Below are 24,928 nucleotides of genomic sequence, written 5' to 3' on the forward strand. Positions count from 1 at the left end.
TTAACGTAAAAATTTCAAATTTTAATAAACGTAATGTCAATAGGTGGATCCACAGGGGACAGGTTGATATGAATTCTGCTCCTAGCTCTTGCCAACCACTGCGCTGACGTAAAATATCCTTAGTGAAGACAGATCATGGGTTAGAATCCCCTTACCATCAGGCTAACTGTGGGAGGTTTTCCTCGCATTGAAAGCAAATGTGAGTTAGATCCATCAAAAAGTCCTCCACAAAGGCTAGTTTGTCCCAATGCTTGTTCCAGGAGTTCTTGCGTTTTCTGGGTTGGATTCAAAACTACAAGGTTATGGTGTTGAATATTGTTAGTCGTAAAGTCATTATCGGTCTGTTAAACTCCCGTTAACATATTAGCTCCTCTGCAGTCTCCCCTCATGATGTATGCTTTCAAATTCTTATCAATAATGTAGGCTCACACATCTAATGTATAGTATATATCATGGGTTGTAAATTTATATTTAGGAAGAAAATAAGACTAACTAATATGATGACAGGAAAATTTTTTTTATCAAAAGTGGTTGAATTGTCGTACAAAAAATTTAAAGGAGTTTCTATTGTCTTTTATCTGCTCATAATTTACTGAGACAAACTTACTGGTTTTGATGTTTTTAATCTCACCTTCTTCAATTGTGATTTGAGATACCTTGAAAATGTTTCCATTTATCCAAATTTTATTATTAATTTGAAACTCTTAATGTGTTATTTTGTAATACATTCAAATCCTTGAATAGATATATAGTTAGTATTTGGAAAATATTTTATGAATAATAAAATGATTTTCAAACAAATTATGCAGCCTTGTAATAATGAACCTAACCCAGAAGATAAATTCTGGATTAGCAAAGAGATAAACTGTTTGTTGTGAGGATATTGGTTAAACCATCTTGCATTTGTGTTTCATGGCGAGGAAAACCATGAAATGCTCACAGTTTACAAAACAAATAAAAGACACCCTTTATGAACATAATACAATATAAATACCAAAGAGGAATTCCTGGCATATATTTTCAAGTCCTATATAACTGTGAATCATCTTATACTAAAATAAATAAATTGTTTTCAAATCACTTAAGTAAAAATCAAAAGATAATTGATAATTTTATGGGGGGGGGGTATTTCTTTTCAGTTAATTCTTTAATATTAATTAATATACCTATTCAGTGTTTCAAAACACTTTTTTTTGTCCTTACTTGATTAAAAAATATAGTGAATTTTAAAAGATTTTATTGAAAATGGAAACAAGATAATATAAAACAAAGGGACATTTTCTCGAATATTTATTATTATTTTTTAAATAACGGCAGGCACTGAACTTTCGTTCTTCGCCTTAGAAGATGCCGGAAGTGTTGCTCATTTATCGTTACCCAGTGGGCACCTGTGAACCAAAGTCAAGGAGACGAGCAACATTACCTACGCCACAAATACCCGTTCATAGGGTGGGCCACATTCATACATCAGAAGACAACACAGAGAGAAACATCCATACCCAGAGCGGGATTCAAACCCGCAGCCATTGGCTTCACAGTCAGGCACGCTAAACACTCGGCCACCTGGCCGGCCTCGAATATTTATAAATAAAAATAACTGTCTTACTGTTTCTCAATTCACAATTAAAAAATATTGCCAATAAACTAATTAACATTGATTCTGTGTATTTAAGGTAGCTACTTTCATATTTTAAAAATAAATAAAATTAGTAAAATATTTGAATTTGTAATAAATCAAAATTAGTTATTTTTGAAAACCCAGGACTATTTTCTTTATATAAGTTCACTTTTTTTTATTATTCTTAGGGTACAAAAATGTCACAATTTTCGGGAAAGTCCATGTAGTAATCAGTATTTTAAAATAAAAGTGTAAGCACAGCCCTTTAGTAAAAACTGATCATTAAGTTATTAATAAAATTTTACAGTCATGTTTAAAATTTCAGTAATAGTTCCAAGAATAATTTTGATTTTTTAGATAGACAGCTGTGAACATATTGCAAACAATTTTTATTTTGTGTACATAAATCAACATTTATTTCATAAGCTTTTATTTTAACTCAATGACTGAACACTAATACTGAGAAATTTTTTATTTAAAAACTACCAAATCATTTTTTTATCACCCTCATCATAAAGTTTACGTATGTATTTCAAAAGATCTAAAATATTAGTCCCAAACTTGGCTGATATAGGAAATATTGGAATATCAAGAGCCTCTTTAATTTCTTTCAGTTTTGTACCATCAGAATCCAAATCACACTTGTTCGCTACAACAGCATGTGGCCTAGTTGAAAGTCCTTCTTGATATTTTTCGAGCTCATATTGAAGTTGCTGTAGCTCTTGTAATGCATAATTAGACAATACATCAATGACATACAATATTCCAGAACATCTTTCAATGTGTTTAAGAAAAGATATTCCCAGACCTCGATTTTCGTGCGCACCTGGAATAATTCCAGGTAAATCAGCAACTGCTAATTGTACGTAATCATCATAATGAACTATCCCAATATGAGGATTCAGAGTTGTAAACGGATAGGAAGCGATTTTCGGCCGAGCTCTGGAAATCGCTCTGAGGAGAGTAGATTTCCCAGCGTTTGGAAAACCCACCAAGCCGATGTGGGCCATTATTTTAAGTTCTAGAGTATATTTACGAACTTCACCTTTTGCACCACGTTCAGCAATTTCAGGATGTCTGTTTTCGTTACTAAGAAAAAAATGATTACCATGTCCTCCAGCACCACCTCTTGCTGCAACGAATTTGGAGTCATGCTCGTTTAATTCACACATTAGTTTGTCCTCTTCTTTGACCAACGTACCAAGTGGTACATCAAGAATAAAATCAGAACCATTTGCACCATGCATATGTTTACCACGACCTGAAATTCCATTACAACCTCTCGTAATTGGAGGAACATGATCTAAGGATTTTGTTTCACTATTAGCTTGTAATATTACATGGCCACCATGACCACCGTCACCTCCACTTGGACCTGCATTTGGATTTCTCGGTAATCTTAAAAATGCTATACAGCCATCTCCTCCTTTGCCACCTGTTGCTGTGATTTCTCGAAAATCTACAAACTTTTGGGGTTTCGTTTCATTAACCTGCGTTAATTTTGTCTTCCGTAAAGGTTTTGCAGACGATTTTGAATAAAATCGTATAAACGAACTAAAAGACAATAAGACCCGCATCTTAAAAGGAGTTATTAAACTTTTTAAATGATATATAATTACTTTACTGTTGCCGGTTTTTTACATTGATTGATTTTAAATTTACACAGCAGAATAGGACACAGTTTGTAAATAAACAAACTTCTAAGTAAAGTTACAGTTATTAAAACTTTTCAAAAAAATTTAAAAGCTTTTCTGATGTAAACTAAATTACGCTATTAATAAATAAAAATAATACAATAAAAAATTTAATGAAGGATCATATCCAAATTAGTTAAATGTTTCAGACAATAAAATTAATAATACTTTTAATATGGAGACTCAAATCGTACAAAACTAGGTAGCCAGAAACCTTGCTGTTCTGTATTTGATAAACAAAACTGTGACAGATTTGTATTTCAGTTATTTCTTTTCTCTAACTTTAAATGGCTATCTGAATAGGAAATAAAATACATATTACAAATTTGTTACATCCACTACATGTGTGTATGCATTTAGATATTGCATTTTGTTCTTGAAAGGAAGCTTGGGCGAGTTCAGCTTTTCGTAAGAGGCGTGATCTTCAATATCATTCTATTTCATTGCTGATTTATTTTTAAATTATTCTGTACCATTTTTCTTGAGCCTTAAAAAAAGTAGTCATAGATAAATAAAATTTTAATTGTTTAAAGCTCATTTATTTTGTTTAAAATATGTTTTTTTTTTAAGCACACTGAAATGAAACAATCTAATTTGTTTTATGTTTCCCTTTAGAATTTAAAGAAACATGCAACTTGTTAATTTGCTTTTATAATTACAGGGTCAAACTACTTCTTAAAAATGGCCTCTTTATTTGATCAGTATGAACAGGCTGCATCACTTTCATCAGGTTACATGACAGGGAAGCCTGTAATACCAGAAATGGTAAGTTTACATTTGATTTGCGTAACATAAAAATTATTTTAAAATTGGGGGTAATTATAGATGTGATTTTATTTCTTTTGAAAATTGATATGAATTTGCTACAGTGTTTTTTTTATTTATCTTGGCTAATAACAACTTACAGTCAAAGTTAAATTTCATGAGACATATATTACTTTTTATAAATCATCAATGTATTTAATTAAAATGAATACACTGAAATTTTCTATCTGTTGGTATTCACTTTTCTTTTTTAATATCCAATGTATATATTTGAGTTTTTTTGAGGAGAATATTATTATAATCTTTTAGGGGAGTTTAAATATTAAACATATTTTTGGCAATTTCAGTCTCCCCTCCTTGTTAGTAGAAATAAGCAAATCACAAGCCTTCCTCCTATGATTATATTAGAAAGTTGCAGACCTGCTTTGAATTTTGGTTTATCTTTGACATTTACTGTAGCAATCTAGTTTTAAGATTAAATTCAAATAAACAGATGTAACTTTGCAATAAAAGAAAGTTACATTTGAATTCATTTTATAAAATTTTGACTGGAATATTTTTTCAGGAATCTTTTGTATTCATAACTCTTAAACTCTGCTAAGAAATTTTTTTTAACATTATTTCTTTCTCTTTAAATTCAACTTCAATTCCACAATTAAAAATTTTCCACTTGTAATTATTTGTTAAGCTTTTTATTTTACTTTCTAAGAAAATTTTGGAAAATATAAAGATTTTAATCTCTTGTGTAAGCATTTCTCCTATTGCTTTGCCATCCTGAGTAGCAAAAATAAGCAAATCATTAACTCCTCTCCCAACTTGGCTAGTGCTTACGTAATATTTGAAAGGCCAGTAGGCCTTTGTAGCCTAAATGAAAACTGATATAAATCCACTGTCACTCAATAACATTAGATATAAGAATTAAAAACTATTAATCAATAATGTGATATTAAAACAACTGCCAAGAATCACTGTACCTCATTTTGCAATTTTCTTAAAATTATAAGTTAAATTAAATCATTAAGTTTAAAGGGTAATTTTAAAATATTTATAACAATTTAAATTCAGCACTAGATTTAATTCTGATTAGCTACTTTTAAAAAATTGTTTTTTCTAAAAATACAACATTTTCTTCAAATACTTTTTTAGATTAATTTATTTATTTCAAACAAATATGTTCTTTTTTTTTTTTTTTTTTTTTTAAATCAGTTTTTTCTTTTGTGCATGATTCTTCATTTTTGTGTGTACAACCATTTATACAACTTGACAAAATCACATTATTAAGAACTTAGTGAAACTAGTATAATGAACAGTTATGAAATTATTTTTTTCTCTTGTTCTGATATGATTTTAAGCATAAAGGTTGAGGGAACAATTTCAAATTCATTTAAAATTTTTTTTGGAAATACCAGCATGCCTTAACAGAAAGATTTTATTTTCAGCAATAAATTTCAAATGTATTAGAATTTATTTTTGCATTCTAAGCACTGAAAGTTACAAAAGTTTTTTAATTTTAAATTCTGCTTATCAAGCAATAATACATCTGTATTTTAAATCCATTTTGTAATCAAAATATCTTGGTTAAATCAAAAAACTAAAAATAATATATATATATAGTACATAATTGATATAATTTTTATTATCTTTGTAAAGTTAAACTTTGAATCTACCTTTTTTCTTCCTAATTATTGATATACGGGCTTGTAAAATCACCCGCTTTATAAAATCAAATGTCTCCTAAATGCACATGATTTTAATGAAAGATATACACTTCATGAATATAACAGGTCAATCCTTAAAGATTTTTTCAAATATTTGTGTTTTCATTTTTATAGACAACTGCTGGTCTAATTAATGCCAATTTAGAAGATGATGCTCCTATGTTTACTAAAAAAAGGATAAATTTCAAGTAAATATTAATAAAGTTTTTTTTGTTTTTTTTTTTTCATTTCATTTTTGGAATAAAATTTGCTAATTTTTTTTAAATAAAACTTAAATTCAGAGTATTATAGAAATGATCATCTCTTATATTTGTCTTAATGTTTTTTTTTAATTCAATATATTCTTAAAATTTTAATTCTTAACAATTTCTAATTCACATTGTATATAATCTTTTATATTTTTTTAATGTGTTAAATTTTAGAAGGAAATATGTGAATTTTCAGAATAAGAAATCAATTGGCTTTTTTTTTTGTTGTATCTTCTGATTACATTACTTTATTAATTTATTACTTAATTTTTTGTAAAATATAAGATAGACTAATGAATCAATTGAATATTTAAAATTATTAGTCAAAAATATTTTCAATAAGAAATGTTATTCATAGTTAAGAAATATATTATTTATCATTGCATTTGATCTCACATTTTTAAATACTTTTATTATATTTTAGTCCTTCTGATTCTATTACGCATATGACAGTTTGTAACAATAAATTGATACTTGGCATGAGAAACAAAATACGAAGAATGGATTTAAATAATCCAGACAATTATGATGGTATGGTTCTTTATGCATTATTTTGTTTCTCTTAATAAATATGTTGTTTCCAGATTAATTCATTATATTATTTAAAAAGTGCATTCGATAAAACTTAGTATTTTTATTTTATAAGTGCTTGGTTTGTATGGTTTGTTGTAGGTTTTTCCTAAGTAAATTTTTTGGATGCATTATGGAGTCTCTGTAAATATGCATAATGTGTTTATTAGTTCTTTATATTTTTATTTGAAATAAAGTTTTATTTACTATTTTAGGTGTTATTTTAAGCCTGTAATTTTTAAATGTATATCTAACCTGTGTATCTCTGATTAAGTTGCATAGTCATCAATTATATTTGTGGAAAGTTATATAATTACAAAAGCATTCATTTACTTGAACTTTTAGTTATTAAATTTTTATATATATGGCCAGTTTCAAATGTTTCTAATTGTTGTATGAAAAATCGCTAAGGAAAAAAAAATCTTTATTCTATCTTTTAATATATATAAAAATCTATCTTTTTGTGTTTATTGTTATTTATTCCCGTTAGTGTTATAGTATTTAGTGTTGATGGGGGAATTAATTTAACTGTTACTGATTTTAAATACCTATCAACATTTTTCAAATGTAGTTTTTGAGACAATTTAGTTCTTTTTAATGTATATATATATATATATATATTGGAGTACTTTTAGTTTGCTTTCACAAAGTATTTTAACGTTGAAACGGAACTTAATAAAATATTTTATGTGAAAAATGGTTCCTTCGCAAAATATTTTATCTTAAGATATCTAAACCTTCTTAATATTTTCTAATTTTTCATTAATCCTTTTATTCATATTCTTGAAGTTATAATTAAAAAAAAAAAATCTTAAATCTCTATGTCTCAGACACAGTGTTCTTATATAAATTTTAAATCTACTGGTCTTAAATCTAATTTCAAAAATATGGACTTACTCTTTTATATATGTATTTATATTTGCAAAATTAAATTGTTATCCACAAAATAACTTTGATTTCTATTTGCAGTTTTCTCTAATAATGATTTCCTTTTATTTTTTAAAAATTAGATATTGATTTGCAAAAAGGGACATCAGAAAGAGTGAAAATTTATGAATTGTTTCTTGATCAGTTTTCTCTAATAATGATTTTATTTTATTTTTTAAAAATTAGATATTGATTTGCAAAAGGGGGCATCAGAAAGAGTGAAAATTTATGAATTGTTTCTTGATCAGTTTTCTCTAATAATGATTTTATTTTATTTTTTAAAAATTAGATATTGATTTGCAAAAAGGGGCATCAGAAAGAGTGAAAATTTATGAATTGTTTTTTGATCAGTTTTCTCTAATAATGATTTTATTTTATTTTCTAAAAATTAGATATTGATTTGCAAAAGGGGGCATCAGAAAGAGTGAAAATTTATGAATTGTTTCTTGATCAGTTTTCTCTAATAATGATTTTATTTTATTTTTTAAAAATTAGATATTGATTTGCAAAAAGGGGCATCAGAAAGAGTGAAAATTTATGAATTGTTTCTTGATCGCATGGGTAAACATCTCCTTATTAGTTTGGTTAATCCTGGAAATGAAGGACCCTTTGAAAATTTATACCTTTTTCAATCTTCAAAGAAAGCTCAGCATTGTAATAAAATGAAGGTAAAAAAAATATATTTTTTTCGTAAAAGGTATAATTTTAGATCTGTACTCTTTGTGAAGTGTTGATTCTCCTATTATTATATGATTGTTATATGTTTTATAATTTTTTTTAGATGATAAACAGCTATTCTAATGATTTCCCTCTGTAATGAATTTTTCAGTGACAATTTTGAAAAATATTAAATCACTTGGTGTACTTTATAGTTACTTTAATTACAGTTATAGTTGCATGCTTTAGTTTCTAAAATACTACCAATTCAAGTTGTGAAATTTAGCTTGTATATTTTCAATATTTTTGCTCAACTAATGAAATTAAATTAAGGGAATTATAATTTTTTCTTTCTTTTTATTAGCTTTTGTTAGTTTTCTATTATTAATCTTTTTAGTCTATTAGATTTTTTTTCATTTTAATTTGACTTCATTTCAATTCTCCTGAGCTTAAATAATTACGAATTCACTTATAAAACTATTAAATTGTGAAATATAGCTAATAATATTATTTCATACAAACTTAGACTTGTATAGATATTTTCAGTATTCATTTTTATTAAAGATTTTGTTTGAAAAGGCTACATTTTACTGGAAATTAGGAATGCTTTTCCAAAATCATGTGACTTTTAATAATAATTAATAAAACAGAAATTTAAATTTTTAGGGACAAGTTATAAGTTCTGTAGCGTGGAATCCTCTGGGATCTACTGACAATTCAACTGGAATACTACTTATTGGAACTACGAAAGGTAACTTTTTAGAAATAGTTATTCCAGCCTAATATTTCATTTATAATGCATTACGGTTACATTCATTATTTTAAATTTTAGTAGAAGTTTATTAATTCTATTTTCTTAAACAATATATTTAGCAGTATTACCTTTTTTCCTGTAATTTTGAAATTCTATAGTTGTTGATGTAAACATGAAGCTCTATGGTTAAAGTTTTGTTTATTTTACAAATGCATATTTGATATTTGATTTTTTTTCAATGCCAGCACTTTATCATTAAATTGAATTATTTTTATATCATGATTATGCCTGTTTGTTAAATAAAATTTTAGGTAGATTCAAAAGTTTGTTCCAAACTAAAAATTGTAACTAAAATTTATTTTAGTAAATGCTTATCTGTGCTCAGTATACATATATCTGGAACTTATCTTATTAAACTGCATTAATTATTTATTTTAGTTTATTAATCATCAAGTATTATATTTAATAATCCTATAAATATAGCGTATTAAATTAAATTTACATTAAAAGTTTGTAACTTTTCCTATTTTTAGGATTAATTTTTGAAACCTTTTAGTAACTTTTCCTATCTTTAGGATTAATTTTTGAAACTTTTTAGTAACTTTTCCTATTTTTAGGATTAATTTTTGAAACCTTTTAGTAACTTTTCCTATCTTTAGGATTAATTTTTGAAACCTTTTAGTAACTTTTCCTATTTTTAGGATTAATTTTTGAAATCTTTTAGTAACTTTTCTTATTTTTAGGATTAATTTTTGAAACCGAATTAGCATCAGGAGATGATAGACCTTTTTTCCAAAGTAGCCCTGAACAATATTTTAAGCAAGTATGTCTTCAGTTGCAATATAATTTTCTCTTTTTTTAATATTATTATTCTCTATTTTTTATTATTATTTTTGCCACTATTAGCTTTATAAACTTTTGGATAATATTAAATTTTTATAAACTTTCAAATAATAATAAATTTTGTTAAAACTGCTATTTTTCAAAGAAAATAAAAATAAATTAAATATTCTTTTGTTTCTTATTAAAACTTCAATATTACATTAGGTTTGCACAGCTTAGATATTTATTGCAAAATGCATGGATGAATACGTGAATGTGAGAGAAATTTAATCGCAAACTTGTATATATTTTTCACAAAATACCGTAGAAGTATTTACTGGGCAGTGATGTAGCTTTTGGCAAACATATGTGGGATTTATTGCACCCAAAGCTATTACAGTATTTTGTGAAGACGGTTAATTTTAAATTAATAAATATTTTTGAGAAATCATATCATTTAGGCATCATTTTCCATGTATTTGGATATAAGTGAAAGAATAAGTTAAATGCTTGTTTTTAAAAAAAGATAAAGACATACTGTAACAGAAGGATTATTCATTTTATTGGTATCAAGCACTGGGATTGATGTAATCTAATAATGAATCAATCTACGAGTTTGACAAATACCAATGCTATTGAATTGCAAATTATTTGATGGTAAGGCAATTTGTTTATTTATCACATGTTTTCTATCTTTCTTTATGAAATATTAATAAATATATTAATTAATTAGTATAAATAAAGTATTAACTGGCAAAAATAGTAGCATTACTTAATAAAATTTAAATTTTTTGAAAATCTTAAAAAAAAGTCAAAAAAAGCTGCTAGCTGAGGCTCAGTCCATTATGGGCCTGCTTTTTGTCATGTGTAAAGTTTTATTTGTAGATAACTTTATTTGCTCATTTTGATTTTAGATGGTTCAAGAAATCCATGTGTAAAAAACGTTTTACTGAGTTTGAACTAAAATATGAAATCTAGACCTTTAAATCAGTCAAATAAATGTATAATGCTGGCTTTATTTTTAGGTTTTTGATCTGGGGGTTACAAATGTACTGAGCTCAGACTGCAAAACTATCACTGGTATTGTGTTTCACAAAATTTCTGGTGATAAATATTTTGCATTTGTAACAACACCGCAGTAAGTTTGTAATATTCTTGTATAGCATCTTTTTAAAAGCAATACAATTTTAACAAATTTTTAAATATGCATTTGTTTTATTTTGTAAGGAGGCTTATTCAGTTTATGGGAGATTCTAATTCCAGTGACCCACCTGTTCTGCAAAATGTATTCCATTATTATAAAGATGTTCCTGGTAAGTTAATTTATAAAGAATTTTTTTTTAGTTAATTATTGGTTTAGCGAAAAGTTTTTTTCCAATATCTTCCTTAATAAATTTGATAAAATTATTTTGGACTTTATTGAATTTAAAAGTGTTTCAGTTTTGATAAAAATTAAAATTGTTTTTTCCAAATTTAAATTTTGGAACTTGCTCAAAATCTTTGTTGAGTTAAATGCGTGTAATTTTTCCTTATCAAGTGTGTGATAAGTTTTGCCAAAGCTTTTTTTAAAGATTTTAAAAGATTGATGTATCTTTAGATTTTAAAAGATTGATGTATCTTTCTTAGTTGTTGATTAAAATGAGATTTTTTTTAAAAAATCAGTATGTTTAATTCAACATTTAGCATCTCTTTTAGCATAATTTGAATTAAAAAATAAAAAATGCAACCACTGAACTCTCCAAGCATTGAGCCCTAGGGTAAAATTGCACTGAGAATTAGCTGCTACTCATTACTTTCCCATTAAATAATGTGAGGAAAACCATTTTATTTATTTATTTATTTGATACAGGTAAGCCTGCGTTTTAAATTTCGAAATAAACCATAACTAACGCTCAGAGGATTGATATCAAATTAGCATTAATGTTACAATTGTGATAAAAATATTATCATAATTTTATTTTTCTGACGATTCAAATGTTGTATAAGAATAATTTTGATGATTTTTGAATTTTCTCCCACTGTCAGCAAAAGTAAGAAAATTGCAAACCTCTTACGTTTATGTATAACTTACCATTTACCCAAGGTTTGACTTTGAGTGCGACATTAGAAGAGGAATAAAAACTAGATTTTTCATCGCCTCTAGCTTTTGAATCTCGTAGCCTACTTACAAACAAACATTGCTGGGCAAAAGCAGCTTCAAGTCATATTTTAAATCAGGCGCATGATGATTGGCTCTTTACATCACATGGTTATTTGTCGCCTATCCTAGCAAGGCTGAACTCTCAACTTTAGGAATCGTGTAAATTTTACAAGACCTTGTTAGACCAGTGAAGTCAGTAGACTTTCATGAGCCGTTTTCAGTTTTTTAAATGGGATGTAAGGTCTTTTTTTCCCCCGATGCCTTAGGAACCTTACAATTGCCTATTAATGAAAGAATCCAATTACAGTGGAAAGTCGCGTATCCGGAATCGGCGGGACTTTCCGAAGTCCGGATAATCGATTTTTCCGTATAATAGACCCCCAAGGTAAACAGAGATTAAAATGATCTGAATCTAAGAAGCAGAAATTAAATAACATTATTTTTCGGGCAATAATGTTTTAGTATTAGAATGATATCTAATCAATCAAAAACAAAATATTTAAAAAAAAATAATTATTGCTATTATAAAAATAAATATAGGAAACTAAAAAAATTTACAGTTTTGAAAATATTAATTGCTCTCTCCGCCATTTTGAACTAGAACGTTTCAAGCAAGAAGGGGAAATTCCCGTCATTCATTCATTAAGGTGGGTAGGTGAAGAAGCAAAATTCATTTCCTTCTTACTTGCCATTCAAGTTGAAGGGGGGGGGGGAAGTGACAAGTTCTTATTTTCTCTCCTGTCATTGGCTATCAATCAAGCATAAAGGCGTGGCATGCTGATTGGGTTCTCTTTATTTTTTCTTGTGTGACTAAAGGGGATTCCCCCTCCACTTTAACGTTTGCTGTGTTTACCCTTTTTCACAGTACTTCTTTCCCTAACACTTTATCAAAAAGGTTCCAGGAAATGCCTCTTTTACTAGCCAGCTGCACAGGAAAGAAGGGGGGAGGGGACTCAATTGTGCTCTTTTGAAAACAAATCTCCCCCCCCCCTTTCCTGCATTCCAGAGGAGGAGCGTGGTAGATCTTCTGTTCTCTTTTCTGTTGATTTATGGGTTTAATGCATAGATCACTAGAAGCTAAGAAAGGAAAAAACCTGTCAAAATCCTTTTTTTTTTTTTTTTTTTTAAGAGAGTGGGGAAGATGAAGAAATGTTTGTTTATTTTGATTGTTAAAAAGTGTCCGGGAAATTGACCCTTCCGGAAAAGGGACGTCCGGATATGGGACGTTACACTGTATTAGAATAAAAATTATTTATTTGTTCTCTTTTTTTTCATGGTGCTGTGCATGATAAAAAGATTAAAGTATATTTTTGAAATAATAATAATAAAAAAATTTCATTCAATAAAGTATTTTTTAAAAAGTAAAGAAATTTAATATTACTTTCAAAAACTAACAATTTTAAACAGATTTTTAAATTATTTTTTATTTTAAAATTATAAAAATGCTGCAAATTTTAAAAAATTGTGGTGCCAGAGTAAAAGGTCTAAGAATTCTCATGTTTTTTTGCTTGTAGCTATATATTTCTACTTTAAATTGACAAAATAATGTATTAATGTACTTAGTGATATAAATATACTGGTTCGAATTTTATTTCATAATCCTTATGACTTACTATTTTTTTTTTGTCAGAGAGTCACATTGAACTTCCTGGGACACTGTCTTACAGCAAGCTTCAACTTTATTACCCAAATCCAAAAGTTCTACCAGTAACATTTGGATGGATGACTGGTAAACATTTATTTTAATTTCGCATTTTTATCTAAAATTACTTAATATTTTCTGCAATAATTTCGCTTTTGTAGAAAAAACTGCTAATTTCTCACCAAAATACACTAAGATCAGTTTCTTGTGTTAATGAATAAATAGAAAACTGATACTTGCTATGTAACAAAGTTTTTTCAACATTTTAATAGAAAAAAACAACCCTTTCTAATTTCAAATATCCATCAATAAATAGTTAATTTGCTACTAAAAATAACTTCATGTAAAAATAATTTCAGCTATTCAAAGAACTTAAGAATGTTACATTGGCTTACTCAACGCAATGATTGTATACTGCAGGTCTTAAAAGCTCTATTCAAGATGAAGTGACACAATTTTCTGGATAAAAATTTTTTTACTGATTTCTATCTTTTTGGCCTGATATTCCTGATTTTTGTGTGTTTACAGAACCTCCCATTTTTTATGAAAAGTGTGGATTTTTAAATAATCAGTTTGCAGAATCAAAAAGTTTGGATTTCTGGTCCAACACTTTTTTATTTTGATAATAATGTTTGTAGAAATCATGAAGTTCAATAGCTCAATTGTGGGGATTGTCCACAAATTATATACATTATTAAAGCGTGTAGTCTTATGTGCAGGATTCATTGTATCAAACTTTTTGGAAATTCATAAATTTTATGAAAAAGAATCTGTCTCGATTAACATTTTTACATTAACAAATTTTAGTGGTGAAGAATTCTTTGATCATACTTTTATTTATCATTTTCACTAAATGCTTAGGGTGGAGTCTTGCAGTTTCATAGTTATTCATTCATCTCTTTTATCTGATATTAAAAATGATCAATTCCAAACAACAATGCTCTTATCTTATTAAAGAATTTTTAAATGGTGATTTGAAAATATTAATCGGCATATTCCTTGTTTTCGGTTCAAAACTGTTGAAACATTAATTTAATATTATTTGATTAAGAATGTTTTGAATTCTATTATTTTAATTAAATAATATTAACAAAATATTAACTAATTGATATCAGTTATTTTTTATATTGCAACAATACTGTATAACTTTTCTGTTCGTTGGTTTCAAACTAATAAAAGTTGTTCATTGCTTTAATAATAATGATTCATGCTAGAAACTGTAGAAACTTTCAGTTTTGAACGAAATGATTCTGGAATTGAAAATAGTATATTTTATTATTTTTTTACAATAAATCTACCTCTAATTTATTTTGAATTCAACGAATTATACTTTTTCTTTTCTTTAGTTTTTCATTTGCTGAAAGTAGTTTGGTTTGTATATACTGTTTTACAAGATGAGTTTTTTTTTCTTTCTTTTTTTTAAATAATTGCCTTGTTTTTTCTTTTCCCACTACAAGATTTGTTTTTGAAATTTGTCAAGGTTGTTTGTATTTAAAGTGGAAATTAAACCATAAGAATTGAAATGTCACTTATGATAGTTTGAAATTAAGATAAGTTGTTTTTTATTCAAATAATTTGTCTGTGATTCCCCTCTCAATATTCTTTGCATATTCTGGAGGATAAGAAAAACTTTCAATGAAAGCCATCCCTAGGCTCAAAAGTTTAATAATTTGTTACAATTTTATTTTTTCTTTAGAACCTGGCATAGTATATGGTGATATAAATTATGCTGCTGATTCTCCAAAGAATCTGATTGTAAAAAGAAAACTGCTGCAGTATCCTTTTGAAAATTTTTATGAGTCTTATTATTATGGTTTTATTTAAATTTTTTTAAAAGAGATTTATGACATTTATTTCTTGAAGTTTTAAGATTCCAACTGAAAGTGTTATGTAAATATGGTCTGTATGAAAATTTATATAAATTTAATTTCTAGTTAGCAAAGTCTGTTGCCAATGCATTGTTTTTCTTTTTAAAAAAAAATCTGGTGTATTTAATAAATTAACTATAAAATAGTTATCCTGAAGAGAAAAGTGGGAATAGAGTGCCATTGTCGATTATTTTAACAGAGTTTCATGTTCTTGTTCTTTTTCATGATAGGTAAGATTCTATTTTGAATTGTTTTCTTTAGATATTCTAAGATTGTAATTAGCTTAAATCATTAAATATGTGAAATATATTTAAATCATTAAATACATTTCATACATTTAATGATTTATTTTTTATTGCAAATAAAATTTGCATAAGATGTAAGCATTTAATTTTTGGGAATGTCAATATGGCTTTTTTAGTAATTTCTATGATTTTAACTATGATAACAAAAAAGCGTATAATTTCATCTTAGTATATGAAAAGCACAGACACTTTTGTAATGTCTAAGCTGAAACAGGGAAGATGTGCAGTTGACTAGACGTTCGTCTTGAAATACATACATTTATTTCTTTTTTTACTTACATATAATTTCTTTTCGCTTGCTCACTTTTTGAAATTATTTTTCTTTTGGTAATTATAAAATGTCATACAATAATCTTGCCTATCTTATTCTTTTGTTTAAAAGTTTTATTAAAAGTTTTGATGTATGCTGCAATTAAATTCTTAATCAACACAAATATCATGCTTTTAAATTATCTGATTAGTTTTCAATATTAAGTGTTTGTTATTATGCAGCTTCAATTTTTTTAACCATATCTATTTTTGCTTACAGATTAAAAGTCATAAGTGTATTGAATCAACAGTTGGTGTTTGAAGATTTTTTTTCTGAAGTAATATATATTTTATTCTATATGTCATTATAACAACTTCTGTTGTCCCTGTAAGGATAGAAAACTATAATATTGGAATATCATGAATGTGCAAAAATAGTGTGACTAAGGAGTCATAACTAAGGAGTTCTAGAATAATTTTGCTAAACTCTTATACTACTTTAAAAAAAAAATAAGAAAATGAACAAAATAAATGAGAATAACTCAAAATGTTAAATATAATATGCTGTGAGAAACTGTTTTTGTTAAATAACATTCATTTAGATAATTGCTAAGTCTAAAAATTGGAAGACAAATATTTTGAAAAGTTTTTGATGCAAATTTTACTCTTTCAAAAGAGATTTATGAAGATTGGTAATGTAATTTAATGAATTCATGCTAGGTATATTGATTTTTTATGGTGTTGCAATAACCTTTTTTGCTTATCAATAATGTAATATATATTTTATTAGTTTTTGATTTCCAATTAATGATCACTATAATGACCCTCAAAGTTTGGGCCAAAACGAACGTTATAGCATGGGTAAAATTCTGTGAGTGTTAACTTATAGCTAAAAAAATTCTTGACTAATTTTAACTAGGTGATGCTTTCTTTAAAAAGAATTTGCTAAGCAACAGAAAAATGGTCATAAAGCAATTTTTTTTCAATATTATTAATTTGCACCTAAAAGTTACCTTTAACATAATACTTCATTTGTGAAAAATTGCTCAAAAATGTTATGCTATTTTGGGGCTGCCATTTTTAATAAATAACCTATGTCAAGATAACTGCAAAGATCACATGTTTTAACTTGAAAATAAACCACACTAGAGGACTGACATTTCATCCAAAGAGTGAATGCATTACTTAAACAAGAAAAGCATGATTGATAAATTTGTTATATCTTTTGAAAGGAAAGTTAAATAGATTATGAATGCCTTATTTTAACCTATTGTATGCTTCTGGAACATCCTAACAATTTCTGCACATTTGTGCAACATAGTCTTTTTTACTATCAGTGTAAAGTAATTTATAATTCACTAACTTTTAGACAATAAGTCACAGCAACTTAGGATAGCAATTAAGGGTGTCATGCCGCTCTTCCTTCTAAATGTTATATGTTTGTTGTGTGGGAACATCTAAAGAAATAATGGTTTAAATAATTTCTTTGAAACTTGCAAAATTAAACCAGTGGTCAGCAAAATCAAAAGGCTAAATTTCAGTCCCTATTTAGTCACTACTATTTTGAATTACACATTATCTTTACAGAAAATGAAAAGATTATACTAATGGAATTATCAATTATGCCATAAATATAATCATCAGGTGACCCAAAGGTCGTAGGTTGCTGACCACTGGTTTATTATTCATGAATTTTAGTTTATTTAGATATTTTTTTTTCACCTATAGACTTATGGCTCTCTGAAGGGAATCGTTAAAGATCCAGAAAAAGGAACCATTTGGGCCTTTTCAGAAATGGGTATTTATAGATACAGGATTTTCAGAGAAGAGAGGTAATCTATCATGAGTACTAATTCAAGTTGAAATTGTAATTATGGATGTTAATTATTATTTTTTTCTTTGTTTTAGATATGTTTGGGAAGTTTATTTAGATAAAGATGAATATGAATTAGCTAGGAAGTATTGCAAGGTAATATTATTTGTTTGATTAATGTGTTTTTAGTGATTGATAGTCTTTAATGATAACTGAAGACTTGAATAAACGCAGAGTATAAGTGATATTTTTGAAAAAAAAAATAGATTTATTGAGAAAAGTTCTTGTTTTAGTCTTATTTAAACCATACAACATTCTTTTGTTTTGATAAATCTTTTAATTCTAAAGATCTTAGTGAAAGATTCAAGAGACAGTCTCTGAGCGTTTTTAGAAAGACAGAAGCATTTAAGTGCTTTTGGCGTTAAAATAGTAACCTTAGAAAATATGTCTTTTGTAGCAAATTAAAACGCCAATAATGCGAAAATGTTGAACAGCTTAAATAAGCGTTAAGGATTTATAAATTTTTGCCAATTACCAGAAAAAAAGAAATGAGGGCAAGAAAGTCATAATTTCTTACTACCAATGCATAAACTCTAAAGCTTATTTACTTAAATTCTCTAAAATATCACTTATAAATAATATCAAAATTTTGAAAATCGATTTGATATTACATCTAAATAAAATTTTTGGTTCTCTTAATATCAGTTTTATAGGATTAATATATTCATATAACAGGGATGAGTTTTTTCACTTTTTGACATTATTCTACTGTTTTCCCCCTCAATTTCATTAAACAAAAATTTCTTCGTTTTTAAAAAAAGCTCTGCTGAAAAAAAAATTATATTTTTTATGCTTTTTCTTACCTACGCATATATGATTTAAAATTACTCTCATGCAATTTAAAATTGCACATAGTGAATCGTATTCACGAAATTTAAAATTACACACCATTCGTATTCGCTCAATTTAAAATTGCACATTGCGATCTATATTCACGCATTTTTTACACATTGTGATCTATATCCACACAATTTTTAATTGCACATCATGATTCATATTAACCTGATTTATAAATCTCACATCGGGATTCTTATCCACATGATTTAAAAATTACACAATGAGGTTCTTATGTGCACACATTTTTTTTATTAAAAAAAATCGTACATCAATATTTTTTCATTAAAACATTTATAATATACTATCGATATATGCATGCTTTTTTCTTGTTGAAATTTCGGGTATATGAACTGTTTTTTTTTCTTCACCATATCATTTTTGATATCCATTTTTTTTTTACAAAACTCATCCCTAATTATAAACACAGTAAACTAACAATTTTTTTTTAACAAGTTTTCTTCTGATGTTTCAAATTTTTTAAAACTAAACAATTTTCTATTTATGGTTTTTATGATTTCTCTGTTTTTCCCAAAACTCCATTGAATGGAAAAAGAAACACTGTTTTAATGTTTTTGAAAATATTTAATAATAGTGTATTGATAAATAATTAAACATGCATTTTAAGTAATTTTCTATATCTTATTTTAATTAGCTCTTAATGGAATATATTGATAAGCAAACAGTTGTAACTTTAAGTCAAATGACTTTTTTTTTGTTCAAGTAACCTTAATTTTTTAAAAATGTATCTAACAGTAAATTATGAATAAAGTAGTTAAAAATGAGCTAAAAATATGTTATTAATGATAGTAGTGTTAGCAATATTTTATTATTTTATACTGATCATATAAATTTAGGAATAAAAAGCCAATTAAGATATTCCATAATGATTTTGATCAATTTTAGTTAATTAATTTACTGTATATGCAAAATAAAGAAACAAAGGAAAATAAGAATGTGATATTAAATTAGCTGTATATTTTTTTTAGAATGATCCTATTAAAATTGATAAAGTCTTGTCAAAGCAGGCAGATGATTTGTTCAAGAAAAAATGGTAATTTTTATGTATTATTTATATTTAAACCATTTTAAAATAGCAAGTCAATACTCAAGCAAATTTCTATGAAAATTGTTAAATGTTACTGATTTTTTAAATGCCGTTAACAATAGTTTTAGATCAAAATTAAGCAATAATTTAAAGCTTTTTGAAATGTCTTTTTGAATATAGATGACATTAATATCGTATTGGATTTATGTTAAGCTGCATTTTAAAATCAGTGACATATTATTTAAGAAAATGTTTAATCTCGTTTTCTAGTGTTTGGAATGTTATGTACACAAATACTTGAAACAATTTTTAAAAAACTTGAGTAAAAGTAAATTTAACATGCTAAGTAATTTTAACATTATTCTGCATTACAGATTAAATTCTGAAAATAAATTCAGAAAACAATTAAAACTTAATATTTCCATAGTTTTATTGAATTATTTTATTTGACCTCATTTTAATATATTTGATACTTTATTTTTTCTCTTAGTTTTGAAGAAAGTGCTGTTATTTATGCTCAAACTCACACCTCATTTGAAGAAATTGCTTTAAAATTTCTGGAAGCAAGACAGGATGGAGCACTGAGAAAATTTCTGCTGAAAAAATTAGATGGACTTAAACTTCAAGATAAAACTCAAATCACAATGATTGTTATGTGGTTGATGGAAATATATCTGAATGAGCTTGGTGTTTTGCGTACATCTGGAAGAAAGAGCTCTCAGGAATTTGTTAATCTTCAACAAGAATTTCGCAAGCTAATGAAAGAGCCTAAAATTAAAGTTAATATTTTTTCCAATCTCATTTTCTTATCATTGTATTGTGATTTAATTAAAAAGATGCATTTTTGATTCATTTTTGATTAAAAAGATGCATTTTTGATTTTGATTCAGGCAAGCTAATGAAAGAGCCTAAAATTAAAGTTAATATTTTTTCCAATCTCATTTTCTTATCATTGTATTGTGATTTAATTAAAAAGATGCATTTTTGATTCAGGAAGTGAAAAGGGTGCTAATATAGGTAATGTTAGGGTGCAGATATGCTGTCTCCATTACCAATTCCTAACTGCAAATTAAAAAGCAATGTGGTGCTTCTCACCTTAAAAAATACATATTTAACATGTGTTTTACCTTAAATATTTTTGGACCATGACTTTTTTATCATAAAATTAACTTCGAGAGAAAAGTATAATAATATCAAAACAAATACCCAAATAAATTTTGGTGTACTTATTCTTAATTATAACTGATTTCAATCTTATAATGTATAGTTTTCTTTGTTCTTTTTTGCAGCCAGGATAGCCTGGCCTGTAGGAGATTGTGCCTATATTAGAGGTTGTGAGCTTGATACTCGTTGGAAGAAAACTCCCCGTGTACAAAATGTTGTAGTGCACGCTGAATCTATCAGTGTCACTAAGTCCTCCAAGATTTTGTAACAAATCAATACCTCTGGGGGTACTGGATAGGAGATTGATCGCTCTCTGATTTAGGTCAAAATTCTGATCTATGGATGAATGAATGGATGTATGAATGTGTGCTCCCTGTAAAACGAAATGTGATGCATGTATGTTGTCTCCGAATCATCCTCTGGGATGTTTCCCAGACCATTGCCAATAGCCCATTGTGTAGCTCTAGTGCAACATAAATGAAAGAACCTCTTAAGTTACCTAACGGAAAGGTAAATTAAGAGGTCAGGAACTCATCTCATCGTGTTAGACTATACTGTTAATTAAAAAAAAGAAGGGAAAAAAAACAAAAAACAAAATTATATAACTTTGAGTAATTAAAGCCAAAGCATACTTTTTATAAATTTTTATAGTTTTACCCATGGTATTTTTTTTTAAATATTTTAACATATAAAAATCATTTACTTGTTAAGCACTCTTTTTAATACAGTAGAGAACCATTTATCCGGTATCCAGATAACCGGGAAACCGGGGGAAATTTTCATCGGTTTTCCCGCCATTTTAAACTAGAACAATTATGAAAAAAAGCAGAAATTGAACTCATCCTTGAAGTTGAGTAGAGGAAAATGTAAGGAAGGGGAGAATTTTTTTCCCCGTTTATCCAGAGAAACGTCATTTCCTCCTTGACCTTGAAGGCAGGGAAGGGAGGAATGTTTTATTTTCTCCTTTAAGCCGTCAATCAAGCTCAAGTGTGTGGCATGCTGATTTCATTTTCTGTTTGATTTACGAGGGGGTGGGGAAAATGCGTTGCATGCATATCAGTGAACAGAAGATGAAAGAGAAAAATATATTTATCTGTTTGACATCGATTAATAAAAATAAATTCTTTTTCTTCTGAATAAATTTTCATTCTTTGCAAGCGCGGTATCATTTGCAAGTTTTTATTGATGTGGAATCACATCTGCTGTAATTAAATATCAACGTTTTTATCAACAAAAAAAAAATAGAAGGAGAATTGTTTATTAATTTAAGCATAGGATTATTTTATGAAGCAGATTGCAGTTTTGTTTTTCTGATTCCACTACGTTTGATATTTTTTTCTTTTCACGATAAATTTTGCACTTAATAAATTAATTCTTTTTATTCATAAATTTTATCATTAGTTTTTTTTAAAAAATTCCGTTGATCGTGCCTTGTTCCGGGTTTTAATATTTATGCTAGTGCCTTTTTTAACTATTGTTTCGGTTCGATAATTTTCAAGTGTTTTTGTTTAGTTAATTAGTTTTCCTTTTATTTTAATGTTTCCCCGTATAATTAGGTATGAAATATATTGCGTTATTTAACCATTGGCTTTGTTTATATTAGTTAATTTAGGAATTGTAATTATTTTTAAAAAATAAGTACGAGAATTTTGTATTTTTTAAACTTGTTTTCCTTTTCTAAACTTGCAAATTTTTTTTTATTCTTTTAATTGTTATTTTTCTACCATTTTTTTTTTTTTTTAAAGTTAGGAGTACCTTTCTTTTTTCTCTAACTTTATGCATTAAACTTTTTCCTTGTAATTCGGGTTCGATAAAACATCGATTAATGACACTTTTTGGTCAATCCAGAAAACTGGGAAATTCAGACATCCGGGATAGCGATGGTCCCGAGCATCCCGGATAATTGGTTCTCTACTGTATATAATGCCCAAATAATATGTATCCTGAGTACAATATACATATGTGTTTTTAGGAATGCATTTCCAACAATAGAAGTGCTGTGTATAATTTAATGTCTAATCATGGAGATGAAGAAAACCTGATATATTTCACAAATCTCATGAAGGGTATGATTAAAATTTCAATCTATTGCATATCGATATTAATACTGCATTTTGATATGATGATGAAAATTAGTTATATTTTCTTTTATCTATAGATTTTGAAAAAGTTATACTTTATCACTTACAACATAAAAATTATCGAGCTGCTTTACTGGTCCTAACAGAACATGTGAGTGAACAGTTAACTTTATTAAATTTTGTTAAAACATTTTACTTGAAATATATACATATAATATTCTAACATTTTCTTAACATCTTTTCTAGCATTATATAGCATTTTCTTATGAGATACTGATTTTTATATTTTAGAAACTTATTAGGTAATTTGTATTATAATTATTAAAATACTGCAATAAACTTATTTTGTGTTATTAATTGAAAGTCATTAGTGTTCAATCAGTGTTCTGTTTCTTATGTTTTAAGGCATAAAAAAGTGTAATATAAAATACTTATTGCTTTTCAATTTTATAAAAAAGATATTTTTATTAAAATGCTAAAAATCCTGTAAAAGGTAATATTGTAAAAAAAATGAAATAAGCAAAAAATACTGTGCATCTTTATAAAAAATCAACCTGTGTATTGTTTTAAAAAAAAATTTTTTTTTGCATATTATTTGAAAAATTTAGGATAAAATAAAACCTTCAAATAAATTAAATATGTTTTCTTTTTCTTATAGATGAGGCTTACTTTGTTGATTGAAAATTTTTTTAAAATTTATCATATCCTAAAACAGAACTCTGACTCTTTTTTCCTGATCATTATCTCTTCAAATGTATAATTATCTTTAAGTGTTCATATTACTGTTGAAATTATTATTTAAACAAAAAAGTAACTTTCTATGACTTGTTTCCTTGGCTGAGAAAAAAAAGATTTTTTTTTAGATTTAAGCATTAGTTCTTTTCTTATTAAAATTGTTCTTTATTCAATTAATGCCATCAAGTTTTTGTTTATTTTTATCTCAATATGTTCATTTATAAATGGGAATTATTTTTTTTTTGTTTATTTTTCCTTACCTTAATTTTTTTTTCATATATTCACTACTTTTCCCTCATTGCTATTTATATAAAATGACAAACCTGAAAATGCTGTGCCTTTATTTTCTTTTGTATATAAATATTATTATCTTATTTGCTGTTAAATTGAATTTCTATTTATTAAAATCTTGATGATCTACAGAGCCGTCCTGAGTTGTTTTACATGTTTTCGCCTGCATTGATGCAAACTAATCCAAAAGAAACTGTTGATGCTTGGATTGCCCAAGATCGTCGATTAAACCCTGTTCAATTGATTCCTGCTTTAGTCCAGTTTGATAGCAATAATGATCCCAGATTGGTAGGATAATTTTAAACTTATTTTCTTATTTCTGGTGTATTTTAACTGCAGATTGATAAAACTTACTGTGTGCATCTAAAATAATACTTTTGTGGCGTAACTACCACTACGAATATTAAACATCAATTCACTGGTATGTAAGGCATGCTAATTTGACTCAATCATGAGGTACCTTTTGATAGATGAAGGTTGGCATGGTCGATAACTCCGCCGCCACATTGGTGACCCGGACGTGATTTGTACACGCAGTAACGCCTACTTCGATGTATGATCCACACTGAACAGTTGACTTGCTACTTGTGATAGCGACATCATCCACCTCCTCACTCTGTTGCTGCTCAGTCTCGTCTCAAGCATACACACACCATCGACCAGCATACATTCGACTGCTAAAGGCAACACAGGAGCGTCCACGTCTGTGAAGTTAATACACCTCTCACATTCAGCACTAAAAAAACCCAGTGATCTTAATTCCAGCTCTCCCGTTCTTTCACAAGTACAGCAACTAAAAGGAAACCGTTCATCAAATTCTATCTTTGATAAAATTCTGGTGGGGGGGGTACTGATTTTTTTTGTGGCGTAACTACCAATACGAATATTAAACATCAATTCACTGGTATATAAGACATGCTAACTT

At 27.2% G+C, this 24,928-nt stretch overlaps 2 protein-coding genes across 3 annotated transcripts in view; one reads left to right on the top strand and one right to left on the bottom strand.

Annotated features, from left to right (window-relative positions):
• Positions 1 to 2,075: 2,075 nt before the first annotated feature.
• LOC107454111 (mitochondrial ribosome-associated GTPase 2) lies at positions 2,076 to 3,332 on the bottom strand. Its single transcript, XM_016071181.4, has one exon. The coding sequence runs from the start codon at positions 3,193 to 3,195 to the stop codon at positions 2,101 to 2,103; it is 1,095 nt and encodes a 364-aa protein (XP_015926667.3). The 5' UTR covers positions 3,196 to 3,332; the 3' UTR covers positions 2,076 to 2,100.
• Positions 3,333 to 3,512: 180 nt separating this feature from the next.
• Positions 3,513 to 24,928, top strand: part of dor (vacuolar protein sorting-associated protein 18 dor) — a 35,108-nt gene continuing 13,692 nt past the window's right edge. The window contains exons 1-20 of one of the 2 annotated variants that reach the window (XM_087161563.1): positions 3,513 to 3,720; positions 3,974 to 4,077; positions 5,910 to 5,983; positions 6,468 to 6,574; positions 8,036 to 8,208; positions 8,864 to 8,948; positions 9,695 to 9,774; positions 10,799 to 10,911; positions 11,001 to 11,086; positions 13,544 to 13,642; positions 15,252 to 15,330; positions 15,570 to 15,653; positions 16,258 to 16,315; positions 17,706 to 17,809; positions 17,886 to 17,946; positions 19,674 to 19,738; positions 20,223 to 20,511; positions 22,869 to 22,962; positions 23,055 to 23,128; positions 24,136 to 24,291. In XM_087161563.1, coding sequence (XP_087017689.1) covers positions 3,994 to 4,077; positions 5,910 to 5,983; positions 6,468 to 6,574; positions 8,036 to 8,208; positions 8,864 to 8,948; positions 9,695 to 9,774; positions 10,799 to 10,911; positions 11,001 to 11,086; positions 13,544 to 13,642; positions 15,252 to 15,330; positions 15,570 to 15,653; positions 16,258 to 16,315; positions 17,706 to 17,809; positions 17,886 to 17,946; positions 19,674 to 19,738; positions 20,223 to 20,511; positions 22,869 to 22,962; positions 23,055 to 23,128; positions 24,136 to 24,291 — 1,965 coding nt within the window. In that variant the 5' untranslated portion in view covers positions 3,513 to 3,720; positions 3,974 to 3,993. Of the gene's footprint in view, positions 3,728 to 3,973; positions 4,078 to 5,909; positions 5,984 to 6,467; positions 6,575 to 8,035; positions 8,209 to 8,863; positions 8,949 to 9,694; positions 9,775 to 10,798; positions 10,912 to 11,000; positions 11,087 to 13,543; positions 13,643 to 15,251; positions 15,331 to 15,569; positions 15,654 to 16,257; positions 16,316 to 17,705; positions 17,810 to 17,885; positions 17,947 to 19,673; positions 19,739 to 20,222; positions 20,512 to 22,868; positions 22,963 to 23,054; positions 23,129 to 24,135; positions 24,292 to 24,928 lie in introns of both variants that reach the window. The other variant, XM_087161564.1, reaches the window with a different exon arrangement.

Source organism: Parasteatoda tepidariorum, chromosome 4 (genome assembly GCF_982258835.1).
Source record: "Parasteatoda tepidariorum strain Cologne lab strain chromosome 4, Ptep-v5.0, whole genome shotgun sequence".
In the NCBI taxonomy this organism is placed as follows: domain Eukaryota; kingdom Metazoa; phylum Arthropoda; class Arachnida; order Araneae; family Theridiidae; genus Parasteatoda; species Parasteatoda tepidariorum.